General features: G+C 44.6%; 1 protein-coding gene across 2 annotated transcripts in view; it reads right to left on the reverse strand.

The window, feature by feature from the left end:
• Positions 1-12,190, reverse strand: part of LOC117367521 (dentin sialophosphoprotein-like) — a 109,963-nt gene extending 97,773 nt beyond the window's left edge. Inside the window, exon 1 of one of the 2 annotated variants that reach the window (XM_033960124.1) lies at positions 12,030-12,190. In XM_033960124.1, coding sequence (XP_033816015.1) covers positions 12,030-12,132 — 103 coding nt within the window. In that variant the 5' untranslated portion in view covers positions 12,133-12,190. The remainder of the gene's footprint in view (positions 1-12,029) is intronic. The other variant, XM_033960131.1, reaches the window with a different exon arrangement.
• Between the last annotated feature and the right edge of the window lie 2,017 nt (positions 12,191-14,207).

A 14,207-nucleotide genomic window follows, 5' to 3' on the forward strand; every position in this document is an offset into this window, starting at 1 on the left:
AAGAAATAAAGTTCAAGAAATTATTGAAATCAACTAAATACCGCAAACACCAGTAGCGTACTAAGGGGGGGGCAGGGGGGTGCGGTCCGCCCCGGGTGACAAGCCCTGAGGGGGTGCTCCTGGTCTTGCCGTTCAGTCCCCCCCACCCCCGAAGGACCGCTTGCCCACCTGGCCTCCCTGCACCACCAAGAAGCAGCCGGCAGCGGGATCGCGATATCAGCGATCCCTGAGCTGCTTCGGCGCTGCTTCCTGCGCCGGTGTCCCGCCCCTCCTCTGACGTCAGAGGAGGGGCGGGACCGCGGCAGAGGAAGCAGCTCCGAAGCAGTGCAGGGATCGCTGACATCGCGATCCCGCTGCGGGGTGCTTCATAGGTGGTGCATGGAGGCCAGGGGGGCTAGCGGTCCTTCGGGGTGGGGCGGGCGGGCAGGCAGGCAGGCCTTCAAGGGGTAGGGGGGTGACAGGCAGGCAGGCCTTCAAGGGGGGGGGGGGACAGGCAGGCCTTCAAAGGGGAGACAGGCAGACAGGCCTTCAAGGGGGGGGACAAGCAGGCAGGTTTTCAATGGAGGGACAGGCCTTCAAGGGGGGGGACAGGCAGGCCTTCAAGGGGGGGACAGGCCTTTGAGGGGTGCAGGCCTTCAAAGGGGGGGGGGGACAGGCCTTCAAGGGGGGATAGGCCTTCAAGGGGATCAGGCAGGCAGGCAGGCCGGCCTTCAAGGGGGGGGGGACAGGCAGGCAGGCAGGCCTTCAAGAGGGGATGCAGGCCTTCAAGGGGGTGCAGGCCTTCGGGGGTGCAGGCCTTCGGGGGGGTGCAGGCCTTTCAGGGGGGAGTGCAGGCCTTCAGGGGTGGGATGCAGATCTTTAAGGGGGGGACAGGCCTTCAGGGAGGGGGGCCCTGGTGTAAAAATACACGGAGGGAATGGGGGGTTCAAAGAGATGTGCATATGCCGGACTTTGGGTGGGAAGAAATAATGGGTCTGAAAATAGAGAAGAGGGAGAGAGATGATGGACCATGGTTTTTAGAGAGGGAAGGAACAGAAAGGGAGAGAAGTTGGACACAAGGGATGGTGTGGAGGGGGGGATAGAGATACTGGATAGGAGGGTAGTTGGGAAAAGAAAGGTGGATCCTGGGGTGGTGGGGAAGGAGGGAGAGATGCTGGATGAAAGGGTAGTTAAGAAAAGATGGATCTGTGGAAGGAGACGAAAAAAGGATAGATGCTAGACCTCCTGGGGAGGGAAGGGAAACGGGGAGGACAGAGATGGCAGATGGATGATTAGCATGCAGAAAGAAGGAAGAAGGAGACCCTGGCAAGCAAGTTATCAGAAGACAACCAGAGCCTTGGACCAACAAGATTTGAAAATAACCAGACAACAAAAGGTAGAAAAACTAATTTTATTTTCTGTTTTGTGATTACAATACGTCAGATTTGAAATGTGTATCCTGCCATAGCTGGTGTTAGACTGCAAACGTGAGCTTGGATTTAACAGAGAGAAAAAGTCCTTTTTGTTTCTTTATTTTATTTGCACCACAGCGCCAGTGTGGTTAGGAGAAGCCAAAGGGGGGTGAAAAAGCTATAAAATAAACCCACCAGGATGTTTGAAGAAACAAACAAACACCCAATTGGGCAGGAAAGTTGAATCGATAAACCAATTCAATAGGCTGAATCGAATCGAAAATTTATTTATTTTTTTTAATCGGGCAGCACTAGTTTGCGCTACTGTCTTAGACTTTAGGACCTGGGATTGGAGAGAAATGGCATCCTCAGTACTTTATAATGCAAGTGAAACGAAGATTTGTTCAGACTTTTGAAGGGTGTGCAGAAGAAAAATATTGTATAGGCCGGGGACATGAGACAGCAGGAAACAGGAACTTTTCTTCCTTCTATTTTTGTGAATGGCAAGGCTGAGGATGTCGGAGAGTTCAGTTAAAATATGTGCTTTTTAAGAAAATATAATAATGTGTTTTATAAAGTTTGAAAGCATTGCTGGCCTACCCGGTGAGGTGTTCCTAATGGTGGTGATGGTGGCGGCAGCGTGTCAATGTGTTCAGAGGAAGAGGTGGTCTGGAAAATTCTGCTGAGCAAACTCCGGGCCCACTTCCACCCCCCAGTTAGTCCTCTCCATTCAACTGGTTCACACACTGAGTGGGTCTTTGGGTGTTGTGCCTGGGTAGTTGTTTTGGGATCTCTTCCAGTGGTTTGTCAGTATCTCTTTGTGGTCCAAGGAAGGAAACTTTGTTAACCTTAGCATTGACCTTCAGAATATGTTTGTAACAGCGCTGCTTATGTGGCATTAGGCTATGTAGTGATCGAAAGAAAAAAACAGACCTTTGCACATTTTTGCACTATATGGTGGGTGTATGAGGAGATTCACATTTCCTGCACAGCTAAGTCCTTTTGAAGTTACCTTGTTCTTTCTGTATTTGACATCTAGCAAGGTCTCTGTTTGGAAGGAAAGATCTAAGCTTAAAAATGAAGTGGCCAGAAATTATGGTAAAAGCAGATAGCATTGCTGATTTTAAGAAAGGTTTGGACAAATTCCTGGAGGAAAAGTCCATAGTCTGTTATTAAGACATGGGGGAAGTGTCTGCTTGCCCTGGATCGGTGGCATGGATTGTTGCTACTCTTTGGGTTTTGACCAGGTACTAGTGACCTGGATTGGTTACCATGAGAATGGGCTACTGGGCATGATAGACCATTGGTCTGACCCAGTTAGGCTATTCTTATGTTATGTTCTCATCTGTAGGGGCCTTTGTTTTCACTTTTTATTTTAATGTATTTTTTTTCTGGGAACTTATCAGTGTTTTTTATAATGGAAGAGAATTAATGTGTGTGGAATGGGAGGGGGGGGGGGGTTAACTAATTTCTTCAGCTAAATAATTAAATCCACTTCAACCAAACATAGGAGAACTCGCACACCATTTACACACCCTCCAACCAAAATCGTCAAAAGAAAAAAAACTGTTCGACAACCTCCTAATGCTCGACCCCCAACTCTACAACCTATTGACCTCGACCACAAACTACAAAACCTTCAAAAAAGAAATAAAAACCCTTCTATTCAAAAAACATATAAAACCAAACTAACACAATCAGAACTGTCCCAAGCATCACCTGCAACTATTCCATATGTACTTCTGATGTCATGACAATTCAGACATAATTTATGTTATGTTTGGATTAATGGTTACATATGAGGTTCAATAAAAGAAAATTTTCAGTGCCTGTTTCTATTATGACCATTTATTTTTCATGGTTATTACAAAAAAAATTTTTTACATGGGGGGTGTGTGTCAAAAAATGATGGGCCCCGGGTGCCACATACCTTAGGTATGCCGCTGGCAAACACCTTCCCATTTCCCTGATCTACTCTTTATCTCCCCTGGAAATTGCCAGATATCGTCTTTTGTAATCCGCCTTGAACCGCAAGGTAATGGCAGAATAGAAATCAGTAATGTAATGTAATATGGAGTACAGTAAGTTTTGGTTGGCACACACTTTCTGCCATAAATGTAGTGGTTAGAGTGGCTTATGAGCCTGGGTCCTCCTCTCTATGGCTCATTAGCCCACTCACCTGGCTACTTAAGACACCTATGTGATGCTCTACTCATACCAGGTGCTGCTGTTCTAGAGACAGGTATGTACTGTTTTATTCAGATTGTGGGGGTGTCATTACTTAATCCCTCCATTGGTCATCTGCTCAGTTTGGGTACAATCTTTTCCTTTTATCTCTACAATTACATGCACTGTCGAGCAGTCTCCGCTGTCCACAGTGGGTTCAGCAGATCCAGGACCTGAAAATCTGTTCCAAAATACGGGGAAGTGCGTTTTAGTAAAAAAGAAGAAAAAGAAAAGAAAACCTGTCAACTACCCAGAAATTCAAATCAGGCACCAGAAAAGGAAGGGTTAAGTGGCACAATGATATGACCTCAGTGGTTTTCATCGGCTTAATAGGTTAAAAATTCTCTCTTCTTCATCTGAGGACCTATGATCCACTGTGATATGGGAACAGAGTTTTCTGGTTTACAATAATCAGTCATAGATTTATTTCCCAGCCAGACAACGCGCCCTCCCCCCCCCCATCCCAAAACCTTTTCTCTTTACATTGACACCACACTCTTCACAAATGTATTCTGTTCTTCTCTTGACTATTCAGTGTCTTCCTCCCCACCTGTATTCTGTAATTCGCTGACCATCCAGCCCCTTTGATGTAAAATGCTTAAGATTACACTGTAACCTATTTGTAACCTATTTGTAACCTATTTGTAACCTGTAAACACTGATGACTCAGTGACTTCCTACCTGTTCTCACCTTGTAATTCGCCGATTGTACAGCTCTCTTTCACTGTAAACCGCCTAGAAGTCGCAAGATTATGGCGGTATAGAAAAAATAAAGTTATTATTATTATTATTATAGGGATATGCATTCACTAGAGAAAATGCATTTGTTTTCATTTATTTTCTGGCATTTGATATACTGCACTGCCTCTCGCAAAAGCATTATGGCCCAGATTCCGCAAACGGTGCTGTGATCGGTGGCCGCCTAAAATACGGCCGCCAATCATGCAACGTACCGTTTGCAGAATCGCGGCTAAGTGAAGGGTAAGTGCCGAAAATGTAGGCCAGGGTTTTAAAGGCCTACATTTTTGGTGCCTACCTTTCACAATAATCGCACCTACGGAAGTACCTTATGACACTTAATGCCATGTCCAGCATTAAATACGCCTACAGTAATGTTATGCATCACAAGGCACCTCTGTAGGTGGGATAACGGCATTTGGAAAAGAAAAAAAAAAGTTCTTAATTTTCTATTTTACTTTTATCAATACTTTTAAAGTTTTTTACCCTCCGTTTGTATTTTCCTTGCATGTATCCTTTACTATACTTATTGTAGTTCTCCCTACTTCCCTTATGCATTGGTACGTCAGGTCCGTTTGTGTTGGTTTTAGTTAATAATTAAGACCCTGTTTTTAATTGTAAATCGCTTTGAATTAATGATATTGCGATACATCAAAATTTTAATGAAACTTGAACTCTTAAGTGCCTCCATTTTTTAAAATTGTATTTTAATTATTTAATTGTTTTTTAATTGGCGCAGCCAAATAGTATGCCAATTAAACCAATTAAGTTGGGTGGCGGTAGGGAACCTACTGCCACCTAATTTGGGGCACCCTTTACAGAATATGGGCTCATATGTCCAATGGATGTGCCACAAAAACAAATGATTGACTATTAAATTAAAGAACAAAATATAGGGGAGGAAATGCATAGCACAACAAAAATGTGATTTTCACAAATGAATGGTACACAGGAGTTAAATGGAGATAGGGAACACAGGGTGGTTAAATAATTCCAGCGATAAGAAAAAGAAAGCTTAGGGCTACAACCTCAGCTCTCTGAGGTTATGGATTCAAATCCCACACTGCTCCTTGTGATCCTTAATCCCCCATTGTCCCAGGTGCATTAGATAGAGTGTGAGACCACCAGGACAGACAGGGAAAATGCTTGAGTACCTGAATGTAAATCATTTAGGCTATAGGTATAGTATATAAATATTAAAAAAATAAATAAAATACACCTTAATAAAAATGAGAGCACACTAACCTACAAATTAAGAGGCCCTTTTACCAAGTGTGTTAAGTGCTAATGCATGCTTACTGCAGTTGAAAATGGCTCTCTCAAGCATCCTGTGGCAATTTCCAAATCCATACACACTAAGAACTATTGTAAACGGTGCCCAAATGGCATTCTGAAGTGGGCACCATTTTTAGAATAGTGCATAACGCCGAGATCTGCGCCCTAGCATTTGGCATGATGATTAGAACAAAACCTAGTGTAAATCATTGCACGTAAATTAGGCACGGATCCCTGAGCTGCATAATACTGCATGTATCTTTAGTGAAAGCCCCTGACCCGCCCATGCTCCTCCCATGGCCACACCCCCCCTTTCCAGTTACATGCTAAAACATTGACACCCGCATCTTTATGGAATAGAGCTCAGCAAGATGTGCACATAAATTCAAATTTGTTGCTAAGTAATGCCAATAACTGATTGACTCTGCCCAATTATTGGCGCTAATTGGCTTGTTATGCAATTAAATTAATATTTAACATAAAATTGTTTTCTTACACTTTATTTAAATATAACATCTGGTCAGTGGCGTACCTAGGGTATGTGGCACCCGGGGCCCATCATTTTTTGACACCCCCCCCCCCCCCCTCATGTAAAAATTTTTTTTTTTTTTTTTTTTGCAATAACCATGAAATGGAATAAATGGTCAGAATAGAAACAGGCAGTGAAATTTTTCTTTTTTTTTTTTTTTTCCAAAGTATTTTTATTGAGAATGGCAAAAGGTCCAGACAAGCAACCATGGTCTGTACAGAAACTTATACATTATCAAAAAGAACACAGAATGAGAGTAACAGCAACAACAAGCATGAACAAGCCTCTCCCAAGAGAAAATTGCCAATGAGAGGCATAGCAATACACAACAAAAGGCCAAAACTTGGGGCAAGCAAACAAATCCCACCCCAGAACCCACAAGAATAATAAGCCGGACTAGACCCTCAGCCATATTTTATAATGAAAAAAACCCCCACAAGCAACAACACCCAGACCGCTCACCAGACACACCAATCCGCACAACAAGCACCCAAGAAACACCCAGCCACCACCCAGACAAAACTACCAGACACACCTACCCCACCAAGCCCAGACCCAACCCCCCCTCCCCAGAGAGTGCAAGCGCAAAGTGGACCGTGAAAAGGGCAGCTGCAGAAGTGGAAAGCCCCAGATAAGTAGGTTAGCTAAAGAAAGCCCACAGATAGAAGAAATCAGGATAACAGAAGTTCCAACAAATGCTCCCACAGAAAATTTTCTTTTATTGAACCTCATTTATGTAACCATTATTCCAAACATAACATAACATAAATTATGTCTGAATTGTCATGACATCAGAAGTACATATGGAGTAGTTGCAGGTGATGCTTGGGACAGTTCTGATTATGTTAGTTTGGTTTTATGTGTTTTTTTAATAGAAGGGTTTTTATTTCTTTTTTTAAGGTTTTGTAGTTTGTGGTCGAGGTCAATAGGTTGTAGAGTTGGGGGTCAAGTGTTGCAGCTCGAATGGCTAGGAGGTTGTCGAACAGTTTTTTTCTTTTGACGTTTTTGGTTGGAGGGTGTGTGAATGGTGCGTGAGTTCTCCTATGTCTGTTTGAAGTGGATTGAATTATTTAGCTGAAGAAATTAGTTACCCCCCCCCATTCCACACACATTAATTCTCTTCCATTTTTGTTCCCATTATAAAAAAACACTGATAAGTTCCCAGGAAAAAAATACATTAAAATAAGAAGTGAAAACAAAGGCCCCTACAGATGAGAACATAACATAAGAATAGCCTAACTGGGTCACACCAATGGTCCATCATGCCCAGTAGCCCATTCTCATGGTAGCCAATAGTGCTGCCCGATTCAGAGAAAAATATTTCATTCGATCCGATTCACCCTGTTGAATCGATTTTTCGATTAGATTCACTGTTAATGACACCGCTTTTTAAGTTTAAACAAAGTATAACAATAAATTTCACAACAACAATAAATTTCACAAAGTACTTAAAAAAAAAAAAAATCACATTTTTCCATTAAAGCAGTTCTGGAGACATTTGCTTGAACAGTCTTTTTTCCCAGTCCATAAGCAAGCAATATGAAAAAGATTTCCTTAATTATCTACTCAAACATTTTTGCTATTTACTTTCATTGTACCTATACTATTATTCAGTAGAAAAAATGGACTTAACTGTGCAGGAAATGAATCTCCTCATACACCCACCATATAGTGCAAAAATGTGCAAAGGTCTGTTTTTTTCTTTCGATCACTACATAGCCTAATGCCACACAAGCAGCGCTGTTACAAACATATTCTGAAGGTCAATGCTAAGGTTGACAAAGTTTCCTTCCTTGGACCAGAAGGAGATACTGACAAACCACTGGAAGAGATTCTAAAACAACTACCCAGAAATAACACCCAAAGACCCACTCAGTGTGTGAACCAGTTGAGTGGAGTGGACTAACTGGGGGTGGAAATGGGCCCAGAGTTTGCTCAGCAGAATTTCCCAGACTACCTCTTCCTCTCAACACACTGACATGCTACCACCACCACCAACACTAGGAACACCTCACCGAGTATGCCAGCAATGCTTATAAACTTTATAAAACACATTATTATATTTTCTTATAAAGCATATATTTTAACTGAACTCAGCCTTGCCATTCACAAAAATAGAAAAGTTCCCATTTCAAGCTGTCTCATGTACACTTTTCAAATCTAACATATTGTAATCACAAAACAGAAAATAAAATTATTTTTTCTACCTTTTGTTCTCTGATCAATATTCAAATCTTGTTGGTCCCAGGCTCTTGTTGTCTTGCTTGCCAGGGTCTCCTTTCTCCGTGCTAACCATCCGTCTGCCATCTCTGTTCTCCCCTTCCGTTTCCCTTCCCTCTCCCGGAGATCTGGCATCTTTCCTTTTTTTTGTCTCCATCCACAGATTCACCTTTTCTCAACTCCCCACCACCCCAGGATCCACCATCTCTCCCTTTCTGTTCCCAACTATCCTCCTATCCAGTATCTCTATCCCCCCTCCACACCATCCCCTGTTTCCAAGTTCTCTCCCTTTCTGTTCCTTCCCTCCCTAAATCCCATTATGCACCATCTCTCTCCCACTCCTCTGTTTTTAGACCCATTATTTCTAACCCCCAAAGTCTGGCATATGCATGTATCTTTGAACCCCCCCTTCCCTCTCTCCCTCTGTGTACTTTTACACCAGGACCCCCCTCCCCCGAAGGTCTGTCCCCCCTCCGAAGGGCTACACCCCACCCCTGAAGACCTGCACCCCCCGAAGGACTTTACCTCCCACCCGAAGGTCTGTCCCCCTCTGAAGGCCTAAACCCCCCCCCTGAAGGACTGCCCCCCCCCCCCCCGAAGGCCTGCACTCCCTTGAAGGTCTGCACCCCCCCCGAAGGCCTGTCCCCCCCTTGAAGGCCTGTCCCACCCCCTTGTAGGCCTGTCCCCCCTTTAAGGCCTGCCTGCCTGCCTTTCCCCCCCTTGAAGGCCTGTCTCCCCCTTGAAGGCCTGCACCCCCCTTGAAGGCCTGCCTGCCTTTCCCCCCTTGAAGGTCTGCACCCCCCGAAGGCCTGTCCCCCCCTTGAAGGCCTGTCCCACCCCCTTGTAGGCCTGTCCCCCCTTTAAGGCCTGCCTGCCTGCCTTTCCCCCCCTTGAAGGCCTGTCTCCCCCTTGAAGGCCTGCCCCCCCCTTGAAGGCCTGCACCCCCCCTTGAAGGCCTGCACCCCCCCTTGAAGGCCTGTCCCCCCCCCTTGTAGGCCTGTCCCCCCCCTTGTAGGCCTGTCCCCCCCCTTGTAGGCCTTTCCCCCCCATTGTAGGCCTGTCCCCCCCCCTTGTAGGCCTGTCCCCCCCTTGAAGGCCTGCCTGCCTTTCCCCCCTTGAAGGCCTGCACCCCCTTGAAGGTCTGCACCCCCCCAAAGGCCTACACCCCCCCCCGAAGGTCTGCACCCCCCTGAAGGCCTGCCTGCCCCCCTTGAAGGCCTGCACCCCTTGAATGTCTGCACCCCCCCCCGAAGGCCTGTCCCCCCTTGAAGGCCTGCCTGCCTGCCTGTCACCCCCTCCCCCTTGAAAGCCTGCTTGCCTGCCCGCCCGCCCCACCCTGAAGGCCTGATGCCCCGACCCACCCCGAAGGACCGCTCGCCCCCCTGGCCTCCCCGCACCACCTATGAACAGCCGCAGCAGGATCGCGAAGTCAGCGTCAGCGATCCCTGCTGCTTCCTGCGCCACGGTCCCGCCCCTCCTCTGACGTCAGAGGAGGGGCGGGATCGCGTCGTAGGAAGCAGCGCAGGGATGCTGACGCTGACTTCGCGATCCTGCTGCGGCTGTTCATAGGTGGTGCGGGGAGGCCAGGGGGGCGAGCGGTCCTTCGGGGGTGGCGGGGGACTGAACGGCAAGGCCGGGAACACCCCCTTAGGGCTGGTACCCGGGGCGGCCCGCCCCCCCCCGCCCCCCCCCTAGGTACGCCACTGCATCTGGTTATAAATTTTGAAAAGATATTCCCAGATGCTTTCATCGGCAGAATTCTAGCAAACTTCCATAATGCTGGAAGAGTTTGTAATTCGGTGGAGGGGGGGGGGGGGGAAGGGAGTGATGCATCAGCTCAGTGATGCATAAAATAACAAGAAGGTGTGAGAATCAGTAAGCTTCTTCTGATTGTGAATAATTCATTATTAATCATTAGAATGACCATATGGGGTAAATATTCAGCCACTGAAAGTGAGTGGGTGTTTTTGTTTTTTTTTAGGGGGGAGGGGGTTGTGCCACAGCCAGCAATCCATGATCTGGTTAAGTATGTTTTTCAGGCTTTGCTGCCTAAGTGAAACCAGATAAAGACAAGACCGAGTTCAATGCGGTCAAATTTATCCAGTTAACCTCTGCGGTTAAGTGCTCAATATCAACACTTAAGTGCATATGTGCCGAATTTGTCCCAGCCTGCTCACAAAATTGCTGCCTATGGCTTTAGCAGCTAGTTCCCTGCACAAGTAATTTAAATGGACAAGGAGTATCTTCTGCCAGATTAAATTACTATGAATATCAATCCCCTTTAGGGTTATCAGATTTTACTTTAGTAAAATCTGGATCACTAGACCTGCCCCCCTCCACCTCCGTGCCTACCCAGTTCCACCCATTCCCACCCTATTACACCCCAGTCCTTCCCAAGTCCCTCCCTAGCCCCGCCCCAGCCCTGCCCCCCACTGTCTGCTCTCATCGGGCAGGAGAACATCTGCGCATGCACAAATGCCCTCCTGCCTGACACGACTTTGAGGAAGCTTTTCAAAACCCGAACAAAGTGCCAGGTTATGAAAAGCCGTCCGAACCCCCGGACATGTCCTCGAAAAGGAGGACATGTCTGGGGAAATCCAGATGTCTGGTAACCCTAATCCCATAGTTCTTCACAAACTCCATTTCAGGGAAAAAGTGCACTTAGTTCCAAGTACAGTACAAGGTGTTGGAAATGAACCATTCCTGAGAAAAATAACATGATCGAAAAAGGACAAAATAACAATTTGTTATGGAGTGCCATCTAGTGTCAAAATTTGGGATTACAGTTTCTTCTGCACAGATTAAAGTTCATTTGCATTTATTTTCTGTTACTTTTCATACAGCAATTCCAAAGTGTATATCTTTAGCAATATGCGATGGTTCTATTTTAATGGAAACAGAGTTTAGTAGCAACATTTTAGAATTACAGAAGAGTTCTTTTTAACTAAAATTGTTGGATTTTCAGATAATGGAAATTATCCCTGTGGGGGCTAATTTTGAAACAGAGCACCTATGTCAAAATGGGAGAAAAGCTCCTATTTTAACCAACATAGTTGCTTTCTGGTCAATATTTAGCTAGTGGAAGAATTAGCCCTGGATATTCAATGCCAGATCATGTCTGAATATCGGGGGCTAATTCTATATGTCCTGGCCTCTGTAGCTTTTGTGAGTCCCAGCCAATATTTAGCTGTGACCTGCATAAGACACTTCCATAATCTTCATATCCAGAAAGCCAAGGGTTACCAGATGTCTGGATTTCCCTGAACATGTCATCCTTTTAGAGGACAGGTCCGGGCATCCGGACGGCTTTTCGAAACTCGGCACTTTGTCCAGGTTTTAAAAAGCACCAGCTAAGAGTAACGTTGGGACGGCATCTGCATATGGGGCAGAATGGGGCATAACTTGGAAGGGCCTAGGATGGGGCCATGGGTCTTGATTTTAGTTCTGGAAAATCTGGTAATCCTAAGAAAGCCCAACTTGAGCTTAAACATCCACCTTTAGAAATCCAAGTTAAATCTCCAACAAACTTTGATGATAATCTCAATAAAGAAGTATGGCAATCTCAGAATGACTTCATAGTCAGTTTCTGTAGCTCTCAAAGAGAAATACTGGAGGCCACCACTCCTCTCACTCAGACTTTGATACAAAACCTGATCTCCATAAGGTCAGGGTAGGGAGCTGCTGCTGGTGTTCCCTCCGAAAGCAAGGAGTGCAGATCATAGGTGTCAGAAAGGGAGAGGCCACAGGGGCCATGGCCTCCCTCAAATTTTTCGGTTGCTTTTTAGCCCACCCTTCTCCCGGTGTTATACTTTAAATCTTCGGGCAGCTACCGCACAGTGTCAAACAGCAGGTCTGCCCCGGAACCCTTCATTCTACTTCCGGGGGCAGGCCTGCTCGCTGTGAGGCAGCTGCTGAAAATTTAAAACTAAAGTGCCGGGAGGAGGTGAGTGGGGGGGGGGGGGCTCGGGAGCTGCTGAGAGGTTCTGCGCTAGGGCGGAGTTCCTGGGTCCACTGCCTATGGGCAGACCATCAACACCACTGAGCAGCAGCACAGCTCTCACATCTGGGCTTCAGTGGAAGAAACTCTCTAAGGGAGGGGCATGGAAGCCCCATTTGTGTTTCTACCAGAAGCCTCATGCTCTGATATGGCTGAAGATATAACCCCGCAAATCCTTAAAGTGAGCTGCCTCAAGAAAGAGTGCACAATCTTTTCTGACAGTGTGTGCATCTGTGATCTATCATGCATGTGGGAATAGTGTGAACATATGCACACCATCATGAAAGAGTGTGCACTGTTCACAGATAGAGCACACTCTTCATAAAGAGCATGAACACTTAGCAATGAGAAAATGAAAGAAATCCGCAAGAAAGATTCATTTTGAAAATGACAGAACACAAAAATTTTCTGGCCTATGTGGAGGCATTTTCAATAGAACGTCTACGTCTGACTTTGGACATTTCCTGTAAGATGTCCAAATGTTGGGACAGGGAAACATCCATTTTCGAAACCGCTAGATAAAAAAAATAAAAATAAATATATATATATATATATATATTTTTTTTTTTTAAATGACTTATTTGGGCATCTTGATTATCAGGATGTCCAACCTTAGGAAACATAAATCAGTTGTTTAGACATATACGCCAACATATCAAGAACTGGCGCATAAAATCTCATTTACTTCTTACTATATCTTCATAATTAAAGCTTTGTGTTCACAAAGACTTTTCTTTTTGTCAAGATATTTTTTGTATGGACCTTCGGGTAGCAATCAGGCAAACCAAGCCAGTTGATTAAACCTTTATTCATGTTTTGTTCATATTTTATTCATGTGAATATACTTATTTTTTACTTATTAATATAAAATGCAAGGCACATTACCTTGTAAAAATAATATATTAAGGTTACTAGTTACTGCAGGGAAAACATGGTATATTACAGTTACTAGTTGCTTGTTTAATGAAAGTAATATGTTAAGTTATTGTGAAAGTAATATGCTACTTTTAGTTACTTTTTAATTCTTATAAACATTTTTACATCATATATAAGTTACAGGGAAATACTTTTTCTTTTTTTTTTAATGTATATGAATTTTTTTAACTAATACAAAGTGCCAGGCATTATACAGACATTAATAATTGAAACAAGCACTTATATTCAATCAATAACAATACAGAAGAAGAATATCCCTCCCCTCCCATCCAATACATTTAATCAAAGAATAAACCAACGAGATATCCCCTCCCCCACCTTATCTTGGATGTGTATGGAAATAAATATACATTAAAAACAAAAGACACCGATAATGAAGTTACAAAGGATGTCATCGGGCCTCAAACCAGTTTGAATAAATTACTATGCCCCAACATATCAGCATTCATCTTCTCATATTTGTAGCATAAACATTAACTCGCCCACCAAAAAGAAAAATTAAGGCGACTGCAATTTTTCCAATTGCGAGTTACCATTTGCATGGCTACCCCTGTCATAATTAGGAAAAGCCTGCATTTTTAGCGGAACAGGGAAATACTTTTAAAACCAATAAGAGGAAATATTTTTTCACACAGAGAATAGTTAATCTCTGGAACACTTTGCCAGAGGTTGTGGTAAGAGCGGATAGCGTAGCTGGTTTTAAGAAGGGTTTGGACAATTTACTGGAGGAAAAGTCCATTGTCTGTTATTGAGAAAGACATGGGGGAAGCCACTGCTTGCCCTGGATCGGTAGCATGAAATGTTACTTCTCTTTGGGTTTTTGCCAGGTAACCTGGATTGGCTATCATAAGAATGGGCTACTGGGCTTGATGGACCATTAGTCTGACCCAGTAAG

The sequence above is a fragment of the Geotrypetes seraphini genome, chromosome 1, assembly GCF_902459505.1.
Source record: "Geotrypetes seraphini chromosome 1, aGeoSer1.1, whole genome shotgun sequence".
In the NCBI taxonomy this organism is placed as follows: Eukaryota; Metazoa; Chordata; class Amphibia; order Gymnophiona; family Dermophiidae; genus Geotrypetes; species Geotrypetes seraphini.